A 13,195-nucleotide genomic window follows, 5' to 3' on the forward strand; every position below is an offset into this window, starting at 1 on the left:
TGGCTCAGGCCAGTGGGTCCTTTCTCTGCCTAGTGAAGTTTCCTTTAGAGTAATTTTTTTTTTTAAAGATTTTATTTATTAATGAGAGAGAGGCAGAGACACAGGCAGAGGGAGAAGCAGGCTCCATGCAGGGAGCCCGATGTGGGACTCTATCCCGGGTCTCCAGGATCAGGCCCTGGGCTGAAGGCAGCACTAAACTGCTGAGCCACCGGGGCTGCCCTAGAGTAAGATTTTCATTGGCCTTTCTCCCTTTCCCAGTCCTGGGTTTTGCCTTTGACATCTCCTCTTCATGCATAACTGGCATGACTTCATCTCAACAGTAAACCCTTGTGACTTGGGATTAGGTAAACATTGGACTTGGGAGTCAGACTCAACTTCATTGACCAAGGCCTTTGACTTTGGTTTCTTGGTGACTTAGCACAGGTCCTAGAAGGTTTATCCTTCCCACTACAGTTCTCCAACCCTACTTGTATGGGGTGGGGGGTTAAAACTCACCTAACTTTAGAGGCCTATTAACAAAATTATATACAGCAGGAATAGGACTAATGTCAAGGAAACTACGTTCTTGGGTTAATTGTTCCTAAATTCCTCCCTCTCCCCTCTACCCTGTAGCCCCTCTAAGCTGCTCAGGTATAGCTTGCCCCAGTACCCAGGTATCTTGGTTCATCCCTTCACTCACACTAAAAGGAGTCATGAACTAGAGTCAAAAGGACTAGAACTAAGGAAAGAGGACAGACTCAGGAAAGGCAAAAACATGCCTTTAGAAAATAACCCTTAAGGGCTGAGACCAAGGTCAGGTTCCTTTATTTCCCACCAGTGCTTCTGAAGTCTGGCTATACATTAGAACAGACTGACGGCTCGCACTGAGGGCCACGGGACACTAGCCCACTCAAGAATTAAACTGGTCTGGGATAAATTCCTTGCTATGTATTCATACTGAGGTACAAGTTTTCTTTTTGGCAAAGTATTTTGTAAAGTGTGTATCTGTGTCCTACAAAAAGCACTGAAACTTACTTTCTAGGTGTCTTCTCTCTAGTTCCATACAGGGCAGCAATCTGTCACCCAGGAGGAGCTTGTTACCCAAACGGCTCCTTCTATAGTTCTGCCACCCTGGCACCACAGAGGAGCTAGCCTCCCCAAGCAAGAGGCCACATCAAAAGGTCCACTGGTTGTCAAATGATCCTTTATTGAAATATTTTCCTTTGTAGTTAACTCTGTGGGAAAGAAAAAAAAAATGTGTCAGTAGGACAAAAAAAATCTTATAGCCCAAACCCACTACTGACCATTTCTATTTAGAACTAGTCCAGCCTCTCTATGCATACTTTAGCCTTCCTCCGGCTCTCACCCTGCTTTAGGTGGCAAATGAAACAGAAGTCACTCACCGCTGGGCATTCCACTGCACCACTATTGATGTCATCTATGATGTCATGAGGGTGACGGCCATCAACATTGCAGCCCACAGACTGGGCAGTCCCCAGGATCTCTTTAATGGTTCCTATAATTAAGAAAAGTTGCCATCAGAGGGACTGCAATCCCTCAGTCCTTGGATACCATGGGGAAATACCATGGGGAGTTTCATCGCAGGTAGGGAGGAATTAACCCTATTTTATGGAGTGACATCTCTGCTGCTCTAATCCACAATTCAGAACTCGATTTAGATATGTAAGTTCTTAATGCAAAGACTCCATGGGTCCCTTGATACCCAGATTTAAACACATCCAGCCCCAAATATTCACCGATGTCAATCCATTTCTTCAAACCCACAAGACCCTGCACCCCAACTACAGCTTACATCCCTTCAAACTGGGAAATTCTACCCTTGGTGAATACACCCCGTATAACAATTAAGGTGGTTCCATGTTGTCCACTTACCAGAAAGTTCTCTGGCTAAAGATCGGTGTCGCATCTGTCGGGCAATATTGACAATCTCATCAAAAGTGATATTTCCACTGTGCTTAACTGCAGAAAAGAAAAACAGCCTAAGTTCTATCACAACCCAAGGCCAGAGCAGACCACGTAATATGCTGCCTCATCTTAATTTCCAGGCTGTTCCCATGCTTTCGGCACAGAGTCATCCACATGAAGAACAACCCTGTTTCCTAAGCTGGGGTTTACTATCAGCTCACCACTGGATTGCACCAGCCAACAGAAAACTGATCAGGTGCAGTGGCGGGTGGCTGGGGCAAAATCAAGTCTTTGGTCATCTTACACAGACACATAAGACTATCATTTTTGTTTTTTAAGATTTTATTTATTCATGACAGAGAGAAAGAAGCAGGTTCCACTCACGGAGCCTGACGTGGGACTGGATCCTGGGTCTCCAGGATCATACCCCAGACTGAAGGCAGCGCCAAACTGCTAGGCCATTGGGGCTGCCCAGACTAAACATGAAAAAAAGACCTGTTTATTTTACTGGGCCCAAGCTGTTCAGAGCATTACCCAGCTCAGAAGTGATCGGATTCTGGTTATCATTATCCCATATTCTACTAAATTACTATTTCCCTCCTGCATACAGAGTACGGCCAGCCCCCTACTAGGGATTGGGGAGAGCCACATGACACTTCTTGGTAGTGCCTGGCTCTCCAACAGCTTATCAGATCCCTCTGCCACCCCTAGGTTTTGTTAAAGGGAACACATGCAGCGAAGTTATCACTGGGTAGACACCACTCACAAATTACCAGGGAAAAGGCCACTCACTGTTTTTCTGCTTCTTTCTGTCTCTTGGTGGTTCCTTGAGGGCTTTGATAATCAGGGCAGAGGCAGAAGGTACCACTTCAATCTGCAGAAGAGATTCTCCATTGAATGAGCTCTACTCCACCTTACAGTGAGGACTGTCAATACTGCCATGCAACGTGGCTCTCAAAAAACACAAGCCACACTGGGTTTGCTGTGCATTCTCAGTTATTTTCACAATCTAAAACATGTCTAAGCCTAAGAGACACAAAGTGATTTACCCAATGTCACACAAGTGACAAGAGCTAATTAATATTTGAGTCCACATCCTTGTTCTTTCTTGACCCATGCTCTCAAGAGCCTTCCCCACATTTAAAATTGCCCTCAGCTCACCACTGGGGTCAGGTGGCAAAAACCTTCCACCCAGGAATCCCAAAGGGTTGCTACCTCTACCCTCCCCCTCAAACCAAGTACCTGGGCCTGTCTGTTCTGAATGGTCAGTTTCACTGTAATCCTTAGACCCTTCCAATCACCGGTTGCCTTGGCGATGTCATCACCAACCTTTTTTGGAGACTATAGAAAGAAAATTATTTATCACACTGTGCACTAAGTTGAAGTACAGTCTGAAAACCCATCCCTCTCACTTGGCAACACCCCAAACCTTCCTTATCCAATCGAGCACACAGGGCGCTGTTTAAAGCCAAGTGCACATACCAAATCAAGGCATAGCTACTGCAGCAGTATACACTGGGAAGATGAAGCTAGGGTTAAGTTTGTTTGGGGCTGTCATGGCCCAGGGTCATAAGATGGCAAAGTCCCTTACTTGGCTGACCCTGGGCTGTCAAGGCCCAGGGTCATAAGATGGCAAAGTCCCTTACTTACCTACCCTCCCATAAGAAACCATGTGATAACGTGGGAATGTCCAACACTGGTTACATTCAAATCACCAGGAGAATCTTAAAAACACCAGGTTTCTGCAAGGATGGGATCTGGGCAAGTACTAGACTTCCTAATGACCATCAGCCTAAAGAGGAAAGCTGTTCAGCTGGTGCCAGCTAAGCTGAGAGCCAAGGACCAGCAGTAAAGAAGGCACTGGTTAGGCAAGACAACATGGGAACAATGTTTGGTTCAGGAGATCAAAGTTCAAGGAATAAAGGCCTAACGATATCTGGCGAAATGCAAGCACAGTTAAAGCATAAAATGGATTAATGGGTAAATCGCGTGGTCATCAGTAAAGCTGGTCCTATTAACAAGTAGGTTACACAAGCTTACTATGTTAAGCTCACCAGGATTTAACTGACACCCCATCTAATCCTCCCTTCCGATATTTAACCTCACAGTTATGCCCATTTCCCTGACTAGAAAACACAAGCTAACTAGACTGCCCAGTGTCTCTAAGCTACTCTTCTAAACCTTCAGCAAGACCCCTGGCCCGTGCCTCAAGAACGGGGAAGGCCGCAGGTAAGACCCCAACCCTGGAGAGTGAGGTCACCACTTCAATGTAGCACGACCTTGCTACGGGAGCACGTCCGGTTTGGAGGCTCAGCGGCGTAGCAGGCGTTACCACCCCGTCAACGTCCAAGGCACCCCAGATCCCGCCTGTTCGCACAAGCCAGAGCGAAACCGCCCTCCACCAGGATGACCTACCAGACCCAGCGGGCCGATCTTCGGGGCCAGGGCAGACGTGGCACCGACCTCGCCACCGGTGCACCTCAGGTACACTGGTGGAAAGAAAAGAGGAGTGTCGCTGCAGAGGGAGCCCCCGCGCCAAAGCCTTCCCTCCGCCTCTTCTGGGGCCGCCCACATCACTGGTCAATGCTCGGGGCCGCACCAAGAGCCTCACCGGAGACAAGGAAGGCCACCCAACCCGCAGCTGGCGAGCCGCCTCCCGGCGTGGACCGCCCCATGCGCCACGTGGGCCAGCGGCCTCGGGTTCGGCCACGGCCCCGGAGTCCCTGGGCAGCCCGGCCTCCGGCCAGCCCAGCGCAGCGGGGAGCGCCCGGGCACAAACCTTACCCTTAGGCGTGCGGGCCGCAAAGCCACCACAGGTCGTCTGGTCCTCCCTCCCCATTTACACGTGGGGAAGCTGAGGCCCAGAGAGTTAGACACTTGGCCAGGGCCTCACAACCCTCATCGCGGCACGGTTACGGCCTCGAGCAGGCAGCGCCTTAAAAGCCCGACGTGGGCAAGGCAACGGCGGCTGAGCCGGGGGCCCACCGGGCTGCGGGGAGGAGGAATGCTCCATCTTGCAGCCCCAGCCACATCTAAAGCACGCACCGACTTTGATCTCGTTGGGGTCGAACTTAGGCGGCATGGCGGAGGCAGCTGGTGTCGGATGAACCCGGATTCGGGACGACCGAAGACAGTTGCACCTTTGCCTCCTCCGAGCCTAAAGCCAAAAGACCGGAAACGCTTCTGACTGCGCCGGATATAGGCAGAAAAGCGCGACTCTCGCGAGAACCGTGGGCTCCGCCCAGCCTCCCGGCGACGCCCTTGCCGCCATGTTGCTTGTGGGCAGGCGCCTGATGCTGACGGCTGGAGAGCCCTGCTCTGCGGTGAGTTGTGAGTAGGGGTTCGGAAGTGGGGGGGGGTTCAGAGAGGTTTGCCTGGGGGGGGGTGCAGACCACAGAAGGCTGCTTTCAGGCCTCGTTGTTCTCTATTCTCCCTTGTCATGAGAGTCACCCTATGGTCACTGTAGCCCAATAGCAAAGACCCGCCCCTCCCCTGAGGAGTCCGCACCCCAATTCCGAGACCCTTGGCCCCCTTTTAGCTTCCTCGTGATGTGTGCATTTTGTTTATCGAAACAGTTTGTTCGCGTCTAAATTTGATCCAACTCTCAATTCCAAGGTCCTGCGGTTCTCGGTCTCCGACTTCGTCATCCTGGTCTGCATGACTTTCTGAGATTCCGAGTTTCCGTCCCCAGCTCTTGCATTTGGAGGAGACCAGACTCTGGCTCGCGCGGGGTCCCGGGCCGTGCCCGGTGGTCTGCGACCCGGTGTCCATGACCGAGCCAAGCCCTACGAGTGATCTGCCTGCCTTCAGATCCACCCGAGGGAAGGAGTGGTGACCTGTCCACCCACAAAGCAGGTGGGGCTCTCCCCACTCCAGCCCGGGGAGAATGGGTGTGGTTCTCCCCATTGGGCTGGACGTTGGAGGAAGGAATGGATGAGGGGAGTGAACATCGGGGAGCAGGTTGGGAAGAGCCGATCTTATGCAAGGGATGGAGAAAGGATGGTCACTGTCGGGGAGGTAGTGGGTGGGCTTGACTTTGGGGAAGGGGATAAGAGGGTGTTAGTCCTTGGAGAGCAGATGGGTAAGAGCTTGTCATCAGGGAGGAATGGGAGACGGCTGTGTTTAGACTTTTCCCCATCACTGCTGGCAGGTGAGATGACAAGATGGTCCTGAGCCAGCTCTGCAGGTTGGCTTGCTCCCCAGACTGTCCACACCCCTGTGGGCAGAGACCTGTGATCTCTACCCCTCCCACTGAGGATTTGATGTGTATCTTCATCAATTGTACCTTCTCTCTAGTTCCATAAGCTGTAGTGGACCCTAAATAAATATTTGTTAGATGTATAGTTCTATGTGGCTGATATTTAATACCCATCAACCATTTAACCCATCCCCCATCCACCTCCCTCCGTCAGCCCTTGGTTTGTTCTTTATGGTTTGCCTCCCTCTTTTTTTTTTTTTTTTTGCATTCCCATATGTTCATCTATTTTGTTTCTATTTCTTAAATTCCATATATGAGTTAAATCATAAAGCATTTGTCTTACTCTGACATTTCATTTTCGTAATACACTCTAACTGCAGCCACACTATAGCAAATGGCAAGATTTCATTCTTTTCGATGGCCGAGTAATAATATTCCATTGTGTGTATGTGTGTGTGTGTATGTATGTATATATTTTTTTCCTCTATCCATTCACCAATCAATGGACATTTGGGCTTTTTCCATAGTTTGGCTATTATTGATAATGCTGCTATAAACATTGGGGTACAAGTGCCCCTTCAGATTGCTGCATTTGTATCTTGGGGTAAATATCTAGTAGTTGGTTTCATAAATTGCTGGGTCGTGGAGTTGTTCTATTTTTAACTTTTTGAGGAACCTCCATAAACCCAATTACATTTCATCCCAAAGCCTAGTGGGCTGTTCACCATAAGGTTCCCTGGATGATTGCTTCCTGGGCCAGTTGATATCCCTTATCAAGCACTGATATTTGCGGATACTGGGCAGGAAGTAAACACCTGGCTTCTAAGTTCAGAACACTGTAATTAATGTGTGCTAAATTATTCGAGCACAAAGGAGTTGGGCAAACCCCACAGGATCAGGACTTGAAAGAGCAGAGCTCCAGACTGGTTTTGCTACAATCCGGGACATATAACCAATCACAGCTTATACATCCATTTCATCACTTTAAACTGATCTGCAGTGAGAATCAGATGGAATAGTAGCTGTGAGGGTGGTAAGGTGTCTGAGGACTGCTTTGGAATTTTTATTCAACAAAGAAGTCTTTTTCTTATAATGTAGCTGATGCCACTCTGAAAGGGTTTCAGGAAGTGATTCATCAGTCCTGTCTATTATGAGTTCTCAGAGAACATCCTTAGAAAGACCTGCTATGCTGGGCTCATGGCACAGATGAATGGTTGAGATAGATACAGATGTTGACCTCAAGAATCATACAGTCCAGTAAATCAGCTATGTGTTCTGTGTTACCGTGCTGCCTGTCCTGAGTGTGAGAGATCCCCCAGGCCCTGATTTCTCTCCTATGCCCTAGAGTCCTGGAGATTACTCCAGGGGGAGAAAGAAAGATGCCACTCTTCTTCCGGAAGCGGAAACCCAGTGAGGAGGCTCGGAAACGCCTGGAGTATCAGATGTGTCTGGTGAGGGAAAGTGGGTTTCCCCCAAGTCCATCTCTGCCTCTGCCCTCATAAAACAGAGTTCCACACTGCACCCAAAGAAGCTGTGTGCTCCCTCTCTCCCATCTGCCTCCCTGACCCCCAGAGAAAATCTCTGACTCAAAGCATCAGTGAGGCCACTTGCCTGGTGCTCTGGAGTGCCTTGCGCCTCTCTCCCAGGGAACTGATGGCAATTATCATTTGTTCATTTGCTCTTCCATGCTGGACCTCAAGCCCCATTGAAACAGGGATCATTGGTATACTTGCAAATGGACTAATTGAACAAGATGGTGTCTGTGGTCTCATACAGCTCCTTAATCCTGTTTCTTTGGCTGGTTTGTCCATTCTGCAAGGGTGTTTTGTTTGAACAATTTTCAAATTATTATTCTTTTTACCATCAGGCAAAAGAAGCTGGGGCTGATGATATTCTTGACATCTCTAAATGTGAGCTCTCAGAGGTAAACTGGGGGAGTGTTCTGGCTGTGAATTTGATCTGTCCTTTTCACTTGGATCACAATGTCCCTAAGACAGCTGTGGACTGGAACTTTTTAAACACCAGAAGCATTAGTCAAGAGAAGTTTTCTTAGATTTTGTTCTTATTCAAAAGAATTGAGATGATCATTGGTCTCGAAATAGTGTACAAGAATCAAGGAGTCTACAAAATATACCCATAGATTTCTAGGGAACTTGAAGAATCTGGGTTTCTCCAGCCTCTATAGCACCAGAGATCTTTCTTTTGCTCCAGTAGAGCTTGTGATGGGGATAGTGTATGAGCCGGAGCTGGGCAGGGCAGTCTCCTGCCAGCTGATTGCAGATGATGGCTGACCACATCCCCAGCAGCACTCCTCACCAGCCTCCTCTGCCACCCTCTTGGCTTAGCACTGCTCTCCACTTGAGGATTTTGTACTTGATCACCTCTTGCCCCATCTCTCCCTCACATGTGTGCCACTCAGAAAACAAACCCAGCAGGAAGGGAGGAACTGACTTCTTTCTCTTATCTTAGATTCCATTTGGGGCTTTTGCAACATGCAAAGTTCTACAGAAGAAGGTAAGGTGAATCTTCATTTTCACAGACTTGTTTATTGTATATTTGCATGTTTGAAATCAGGTGGGACTTTTAGGCACCCTCTTTTTGGCATGGACAGCTCCCTTCTCCCTCATTCTCACCCTTTCAGCTTGAAGTAGCTGTTTGTACAGTTAGAAAAGTTGGATTTGGCATCAGATGGTCCTGGGTCACATCCTGGCTTTGCCCCTCATGAGTTGGGCAACTTCCGCCAACTCTTATATCCGTTTCTTCATCTATGAAATGAAGACATTCCTAATTCTAGTTCTACTCTTGCAGAGGTATCATGAGAACTATTAAATGAGTGACAGGCAGGGGGGAGGTAGGTAGATGGAGATGTGAATGCGCCGGGTATGATGCCTGCCACAGTAAACACTGGGAGACCTCATTGTTATTAATAATGAAAACTGAGCTTATTTCATTCTAGTCACCCAGCAGAGATTAAGAATGAAATGAATGATTTTTCAGAAAGGCATCACAGCTTTGCATGTAGGCAGCTGAGAGCATAGCATTCTAAATGAATTATCTAATGGAGATAATAAGTGTTCCATACCAATAGCCTGGTGAGCTCCTGGACACTAGAAGTTTCTATGCAGGGGTCAATGCTATAGAAATAGCAACAGATGACGTGGATTGAGCACCGGACCCCAGGCAAGTCCTGGGCTTAGTGCTTTTTGTCTGTTAGTTAATCATACAGCAGCTTTCAGAGGCAAGTACTTTATTATTCTCTGTTCCCCATGTGAAGTTGCTGAAGCTAAGGGAGGTTAAGATCAGGACAGCTACACAGGGACCCTTCTCAGGGTGGAAAGTAGCATTAGGTCTTGAAGATCCCTTTCACCCTTGAAATTACAGGTTTTCAGGTCCTGTGATTCCACATTTGGAGGTTCTGTGATTCTGAACCACATCCCCCATTGGGAGAACAGAGAATACCGGGCAGGCAGGATCTGTGTAGTGCATCCTGCACCAAGCTAGCTGCCCTGTTTGCTGCTCTTCCTCAGGCTAACATGCTACAAATCTTTTCTATACAGGTGTTGATTGTCCATACGAATCATCTCACTTCCCTGCTCCCTAAATCCTGCAGCCTACTGAATCTCATAACCATCAAGGTACTGGGGGCCCTTCTCCCAGGTGTCAGGGTCTCTGCCTGCTGCATGTGACAGCTCAAGCTCCCTTTGTTAAAGTTTATGCCAGGTGGGCCTAACTTGATAGGCTGGGGTTGGGTCAGCACAGTTTATAGGCCACCTTTTGAGTGCTGTGCACAGAGTGGGGTTACAGAGATAACCAGCCACAGGCCCTGCCTTCAGGGAAGCTTGCCCAACAGGTAGAAAGGCAAAGCATAAACTTATAGCAGGTGGACTCACAGAGAGTATGGAGAATAATGGACCCAAACAAGAAGGCCCCAGAGGGATGCCAGGCATCAGGGGGCAACGCAGGAAGCCCCGTGATCTGGGCTGACTTCCTCCTGATGGTCAGCCTTTCCAGGAGAGTGACTGGGACAGATTCGTAGTACATGTGGCCTATGACCTCAGGATTATTGCACATGAACATGAGCTTTGGCAGTGGATATGCACAATAAGGGAAACGATGGCAGTGTCAGGCATCAAAGTGTTTCTTGTGGTTAACCCTGGCTTGTAGGAGTTGAGGTGGTTTTTTCACTTCTCTTTGCTATTCTGGTCCAACACTTATTATTTTTGTGATAAAATACATGGCATCTTCTATGTTTTTTAAATATGTATTTTATACTTGTGTATATATTTCACTTATATATAAATGAAGCATATCTGTGTACTCATTTGGATTGTTAAAAAAATTATCTACAGTTAAAGCAAAGGAGGAAAAATGTCATTTCACACTCCACAGAGAACCAGCATCAGTATATTATTGCACATTTGGTAGTCTTTTTCTTTTTAAGATTTTTTATTTATTTATTCATGAGACACAGAGCGAGAGAGAGGCAGAGACACAGGCAGAGGGAGAAGCAGGCTCCATGCAGGGAGCCTGACGCAGGACTCAATCCTGGGACTCCAGGATCATGCCCTGGGCCAAAGGCAGGTGCTAAATCGCTGAGCCACCCAGGGATCCCCAAGGGTTTCCCTTTTTAACATGAATGCTTATGCAGACCATTTCATAGCATACTTTTATTGCTCAACAGTTAAAAATATTTGATAAAAGAAAGAAATGGTATAACGTTTTGAAAAAGGAGCTGAGATGGAATGATCAATTGTGTAGTTGAAGAGGAGGGGCTGGTGTTGTTTCAACACCAAAGGCAGGAAAAGACCGTGGCGTCTTCTCGCCTCCCTGGAGCCTCAGATCTGTGGGCTTTCTCCGTCGGTGATGTGACCCCTAAGCTTGTCTTCCTTCTGCAGGTTCTGGATCTTCACAATAATCAGCTGTCAGCTCTTCCTGATGACATAGGGCAGCTGACTGCCCTGCAGGTATGGCTGCAGGACACAGAACACCCACTTCTGATTGCAAGTGAGAAACTGTATGAGCCTGGAGAGTTCTGGTTGGGCTCTGGCCAGGGCTCCCCTTGCTTCCAGCTCCCTCTATCCCTTTCTTGTCAGGAAGCTTGGTGACACCCTGGCCATGGCAATCCAAGCTGTGAGAGTCTCAATACCATACTATTGGCATGTGCTTTTGGGATTTCACTGTGAGCTTCCACAAGGAAGGAAGCAGGAAGTGATGAATTCAGCACTCTGACTTATCCTCCCACTTCTGATCACTCGTAGTCCCCTGCATGCCTGTGCGGAGCTAAGTGTTTCCCTCATTTTATCTATTGATTTGCTGCAGCCTCCCTGTCAGGAAGGTGCTAGCATTAGTCCCGTTTTATGAAGGCTTTTCTGCATACTCAGATTAAGATCTATGCTCTCCACTGTGCCCCTGCACACCCTGTATGGTGGGCCCTCTTGCTTTCTAGCCTTCTCTGCTATCCCCCTTGCTCCCAGCAGCCAGCTCCTAAACCCCTTCTGGCCTTTCTGCTCCGCTGCGGCAGGGCCTCTCAATGCAGGCCTCTCCTCTCCCTTCTGTCTGAGTTGCTCATCATCTCCTAGCCCAGATGTCCCTGAGGATCTTCCCAACCTCCCTGTCAGAGTATCTACCTCCTGGGCCTCTGTCTCAGCCCCAGCTTATTTCCTTGGCAGCACTAACAGCAGTTTGTAGTTAATGAAAGGCTTTACTGTTTGGCTGAGATGTAGTCCTTTGAGGGCAGCACTCCCACTTCACACACTGCCTCGAACATAGAAGAGACCAAGAAGTGACGTTGAATGAACAACCCTACAGTGTGGGTGATGTCATTGCATCTTACAGATGAGAAAGTTGAGGTCCAGAGGGATGCCTGTCGCTTGCCCAAGGGCACACAGAACATGTGGCCGAATAATACGAATTGCCACTCCTTAGGAAACCACAGTGAATATCTGGGTGTAAGATCTCTAGGGACTTTGTTTAACATGTATATTTTTACAGAATTGTTGCATTCATCATTTTGTAATTTTTGGATACCTGGCAATAACTCCTAACCATCTTTCAGCTCATCAAATATTCATCTGCCACATTATTTTTAATGGCCGCTTAACTTTCCATCGCATCAATATTTAATGAGTATTCAGTGTGCCATCCTGTTGACCTTGCCCCTCTCACAGTGCCGCCTCTGGGAGGGCACACAGCCTGCAGAAACCGGTGAGTGTGTGTTCCCATCTGGGCACCACCGGCTGCCAGGCTAGAGACCTCAGACAGATCCTGCTGCCATCATGCAGCTCTGCTTCCTTACCCCGATGCTGGGATTCCTAGAGCCCCATCACAGGTCGCCTCCTCTGGTCCCTGAACCTACTAGTCCCCTTTTTCCTGCTTGCTTGCTTGTGGGGTCATCATTGGGCTGTTGTGGTCTGCATAAATGATAGAACCTCAGTAAAAACTGGCTCAGCTCTCTTGGGCTTGTGACTTCACCACTCGGAGCCTGTTTTCTCTGACCCGGGATTGTAACAACTGATGCCCCCTCAAAAGGCTGTCAGGAGAAACCAAAGGTGTATGTGGTGCCCAGATGCTGCCTGGCCTGAGGCAGGCATAGACACTGTTCTCTGCATGTGGGTTCTCATGTCATTCTTCCCTCTTTCTTAGGTATTGAATGTGGAAAAGAATCAACTGACGTATCTCCCACGTTCCATTGGGAACCTGATCCAGCTCCAGACCCTCAATATGAAAGGTAGGGGCCAGAAAGCCCTATCCATGTGGCTTCCAATCAGCTCTGGGATGTCTCAACAGCATCTGCAGAGCGCTCTCCCAGGAGCCCCTGAGCAGCCAGTCCTGGGGCATCCCTATAAACCCCCTGTTTGCAGTGGGGGAGGGGGGAGGGTGTCTGTCTCCATGGTGACCGAGACAGGGCATCAGGAGAGTTCCTGTGACTCATCAGGGCCTTACAGAGAGGAGGGCAGACAGTCCTGACAGCTGGGCTCCCAGACTCAGACACTCATATTTGTAATAACAAGGAGCAGTTGGAGTGGCAGCCCAGCACGGGGAGAGCCATTCAGGAGCCACAGTAAAGGTTGTGACAGTGAATGCTTCACACTC

At 48.5% G+C, this 13,195-nt stretch overlaps 2 protein-coding genes and 1 non-coding gene across 5 annotated transcripts in view; 1 reads left to right on the plus strand and 2 right to left on the minus strand.

The window, feature by feature from the left end:
• Nucleotides 1-1,166: 1,166 nt before the first annotated feature.
• Nucleotides 1,167-5,112, minus strand: RPL12 (ribosomal protein L12). Its single transcript, XM_072778004.1, has 7 exons — nt 4,951-5,112; nt 4,321-4,394; nt 3,148-3,246; nt 2,698-2,779; nt 1,873-1,959; nt 1,383-1,495; nt 1,167-1,214 (listed from the first exon to the last, which is right to left on the minus strand). The coding sequence occupies exons 1-7, from the start codon at nt 4,985-4,987 to the stop codon at nt 1,209-1,211; spliced, it is 498 nt and encodes a 165-aa protein (XP_072634105.1). The 5' UTR covers nt 4,988-5,112; the 3' UTR covers nt 1,167-1,208.
• LOC140607645 (small nucleolar RNA SNORA65) lies at nt 2,045-2,174 on the minus strand. The gene has a single exon (XR_012009604.1). It is a non-coding gene; the product is annotated as a small nucleolar RNA SNORA65 (small nucleolar RNA).
• Nucleotides 4,934-13,195, plus strand: part of LRSAM1 (leucine rich repeat and sterile alpha motif containing 1) — a 39,307-nt gene continuing 31,045 nt past the window's right edge. Inside the window, exons 1-8 of one of the 3 annotated variants that reach the window (XM_072777992.1) lie at nt 4,934-5,228; nt 5,521-5,760; nt 7,449-7,554; nt 7,971-8,027; nt 8,573-8,617; nt 9,661-9,738; nt 10,999-11,067; nt 12,746-12,830. In XM_072777992.1, the coding sequence (XP_072634093.1) occupies nt 7,483-7,554; nt 7,971-8,027; nt 8,573-8,617; nt 9,661-9,738; nt 10,999-11,067; nt 12,746-12,830 (406 nt within the window). In that variant the 5' untranslated portion in view covers nt 4,934-5,228; nt 5,521-5,760; nt 7,449-7,482. Of the gene's footprint in view, nt 5,236-5,520; nt 5,761-7,448; nt 7,555-7,970; nt 8,028-8,572; nt 8,618-9,660; nt 9,739-10,998; nt 11,068-12,745; nt 12,831-13,195 lie in introns of all 3 variants that reach the window. The other 2 variants (XM_072777990.1, XM_072777991.1) reach the window with 2 other exon arrangements.

The sequence above is a fragment of the Canis lupus genome, chromosome 16 (genome assembly GCF_048164855.1).
Source record: "Canis lupus baileyi chromosome 16, mCanLup2.hap1, whole genome shotgun sequence".
Taxonomy (NCBI): domain Eukaryota; kingdom Metazoa; phylum Chordata; class Mammalia; order Carnivora; family Canidae; genus Canis; species Canis lupus.

Excerpts from the sequence above, each read along its gene's own strand:
- RPL12 (XM_072778004.1), bottom strand. The coding sequence starts at position 4,987 with ATGCCGCCTAAGTTCGACCCCAACGAGATCAAAGTCG. Across the intron at positions 4,395-4,950 it reads CCCCAACGAGATCAAAGTCG|TGTACCTGAGGTGCACCGGT; the intron begins GTGCGTGCTTTA and ends TCTTTCCACCAG. Across the intron at positions 1,960-2,697 it reads CAGAAAGAAGCAGAAAAACA|TTAAGCACAGTGGAAATATC; the intron begins GTGAGTGGCCTT and ends TCTTTTCTGCAG.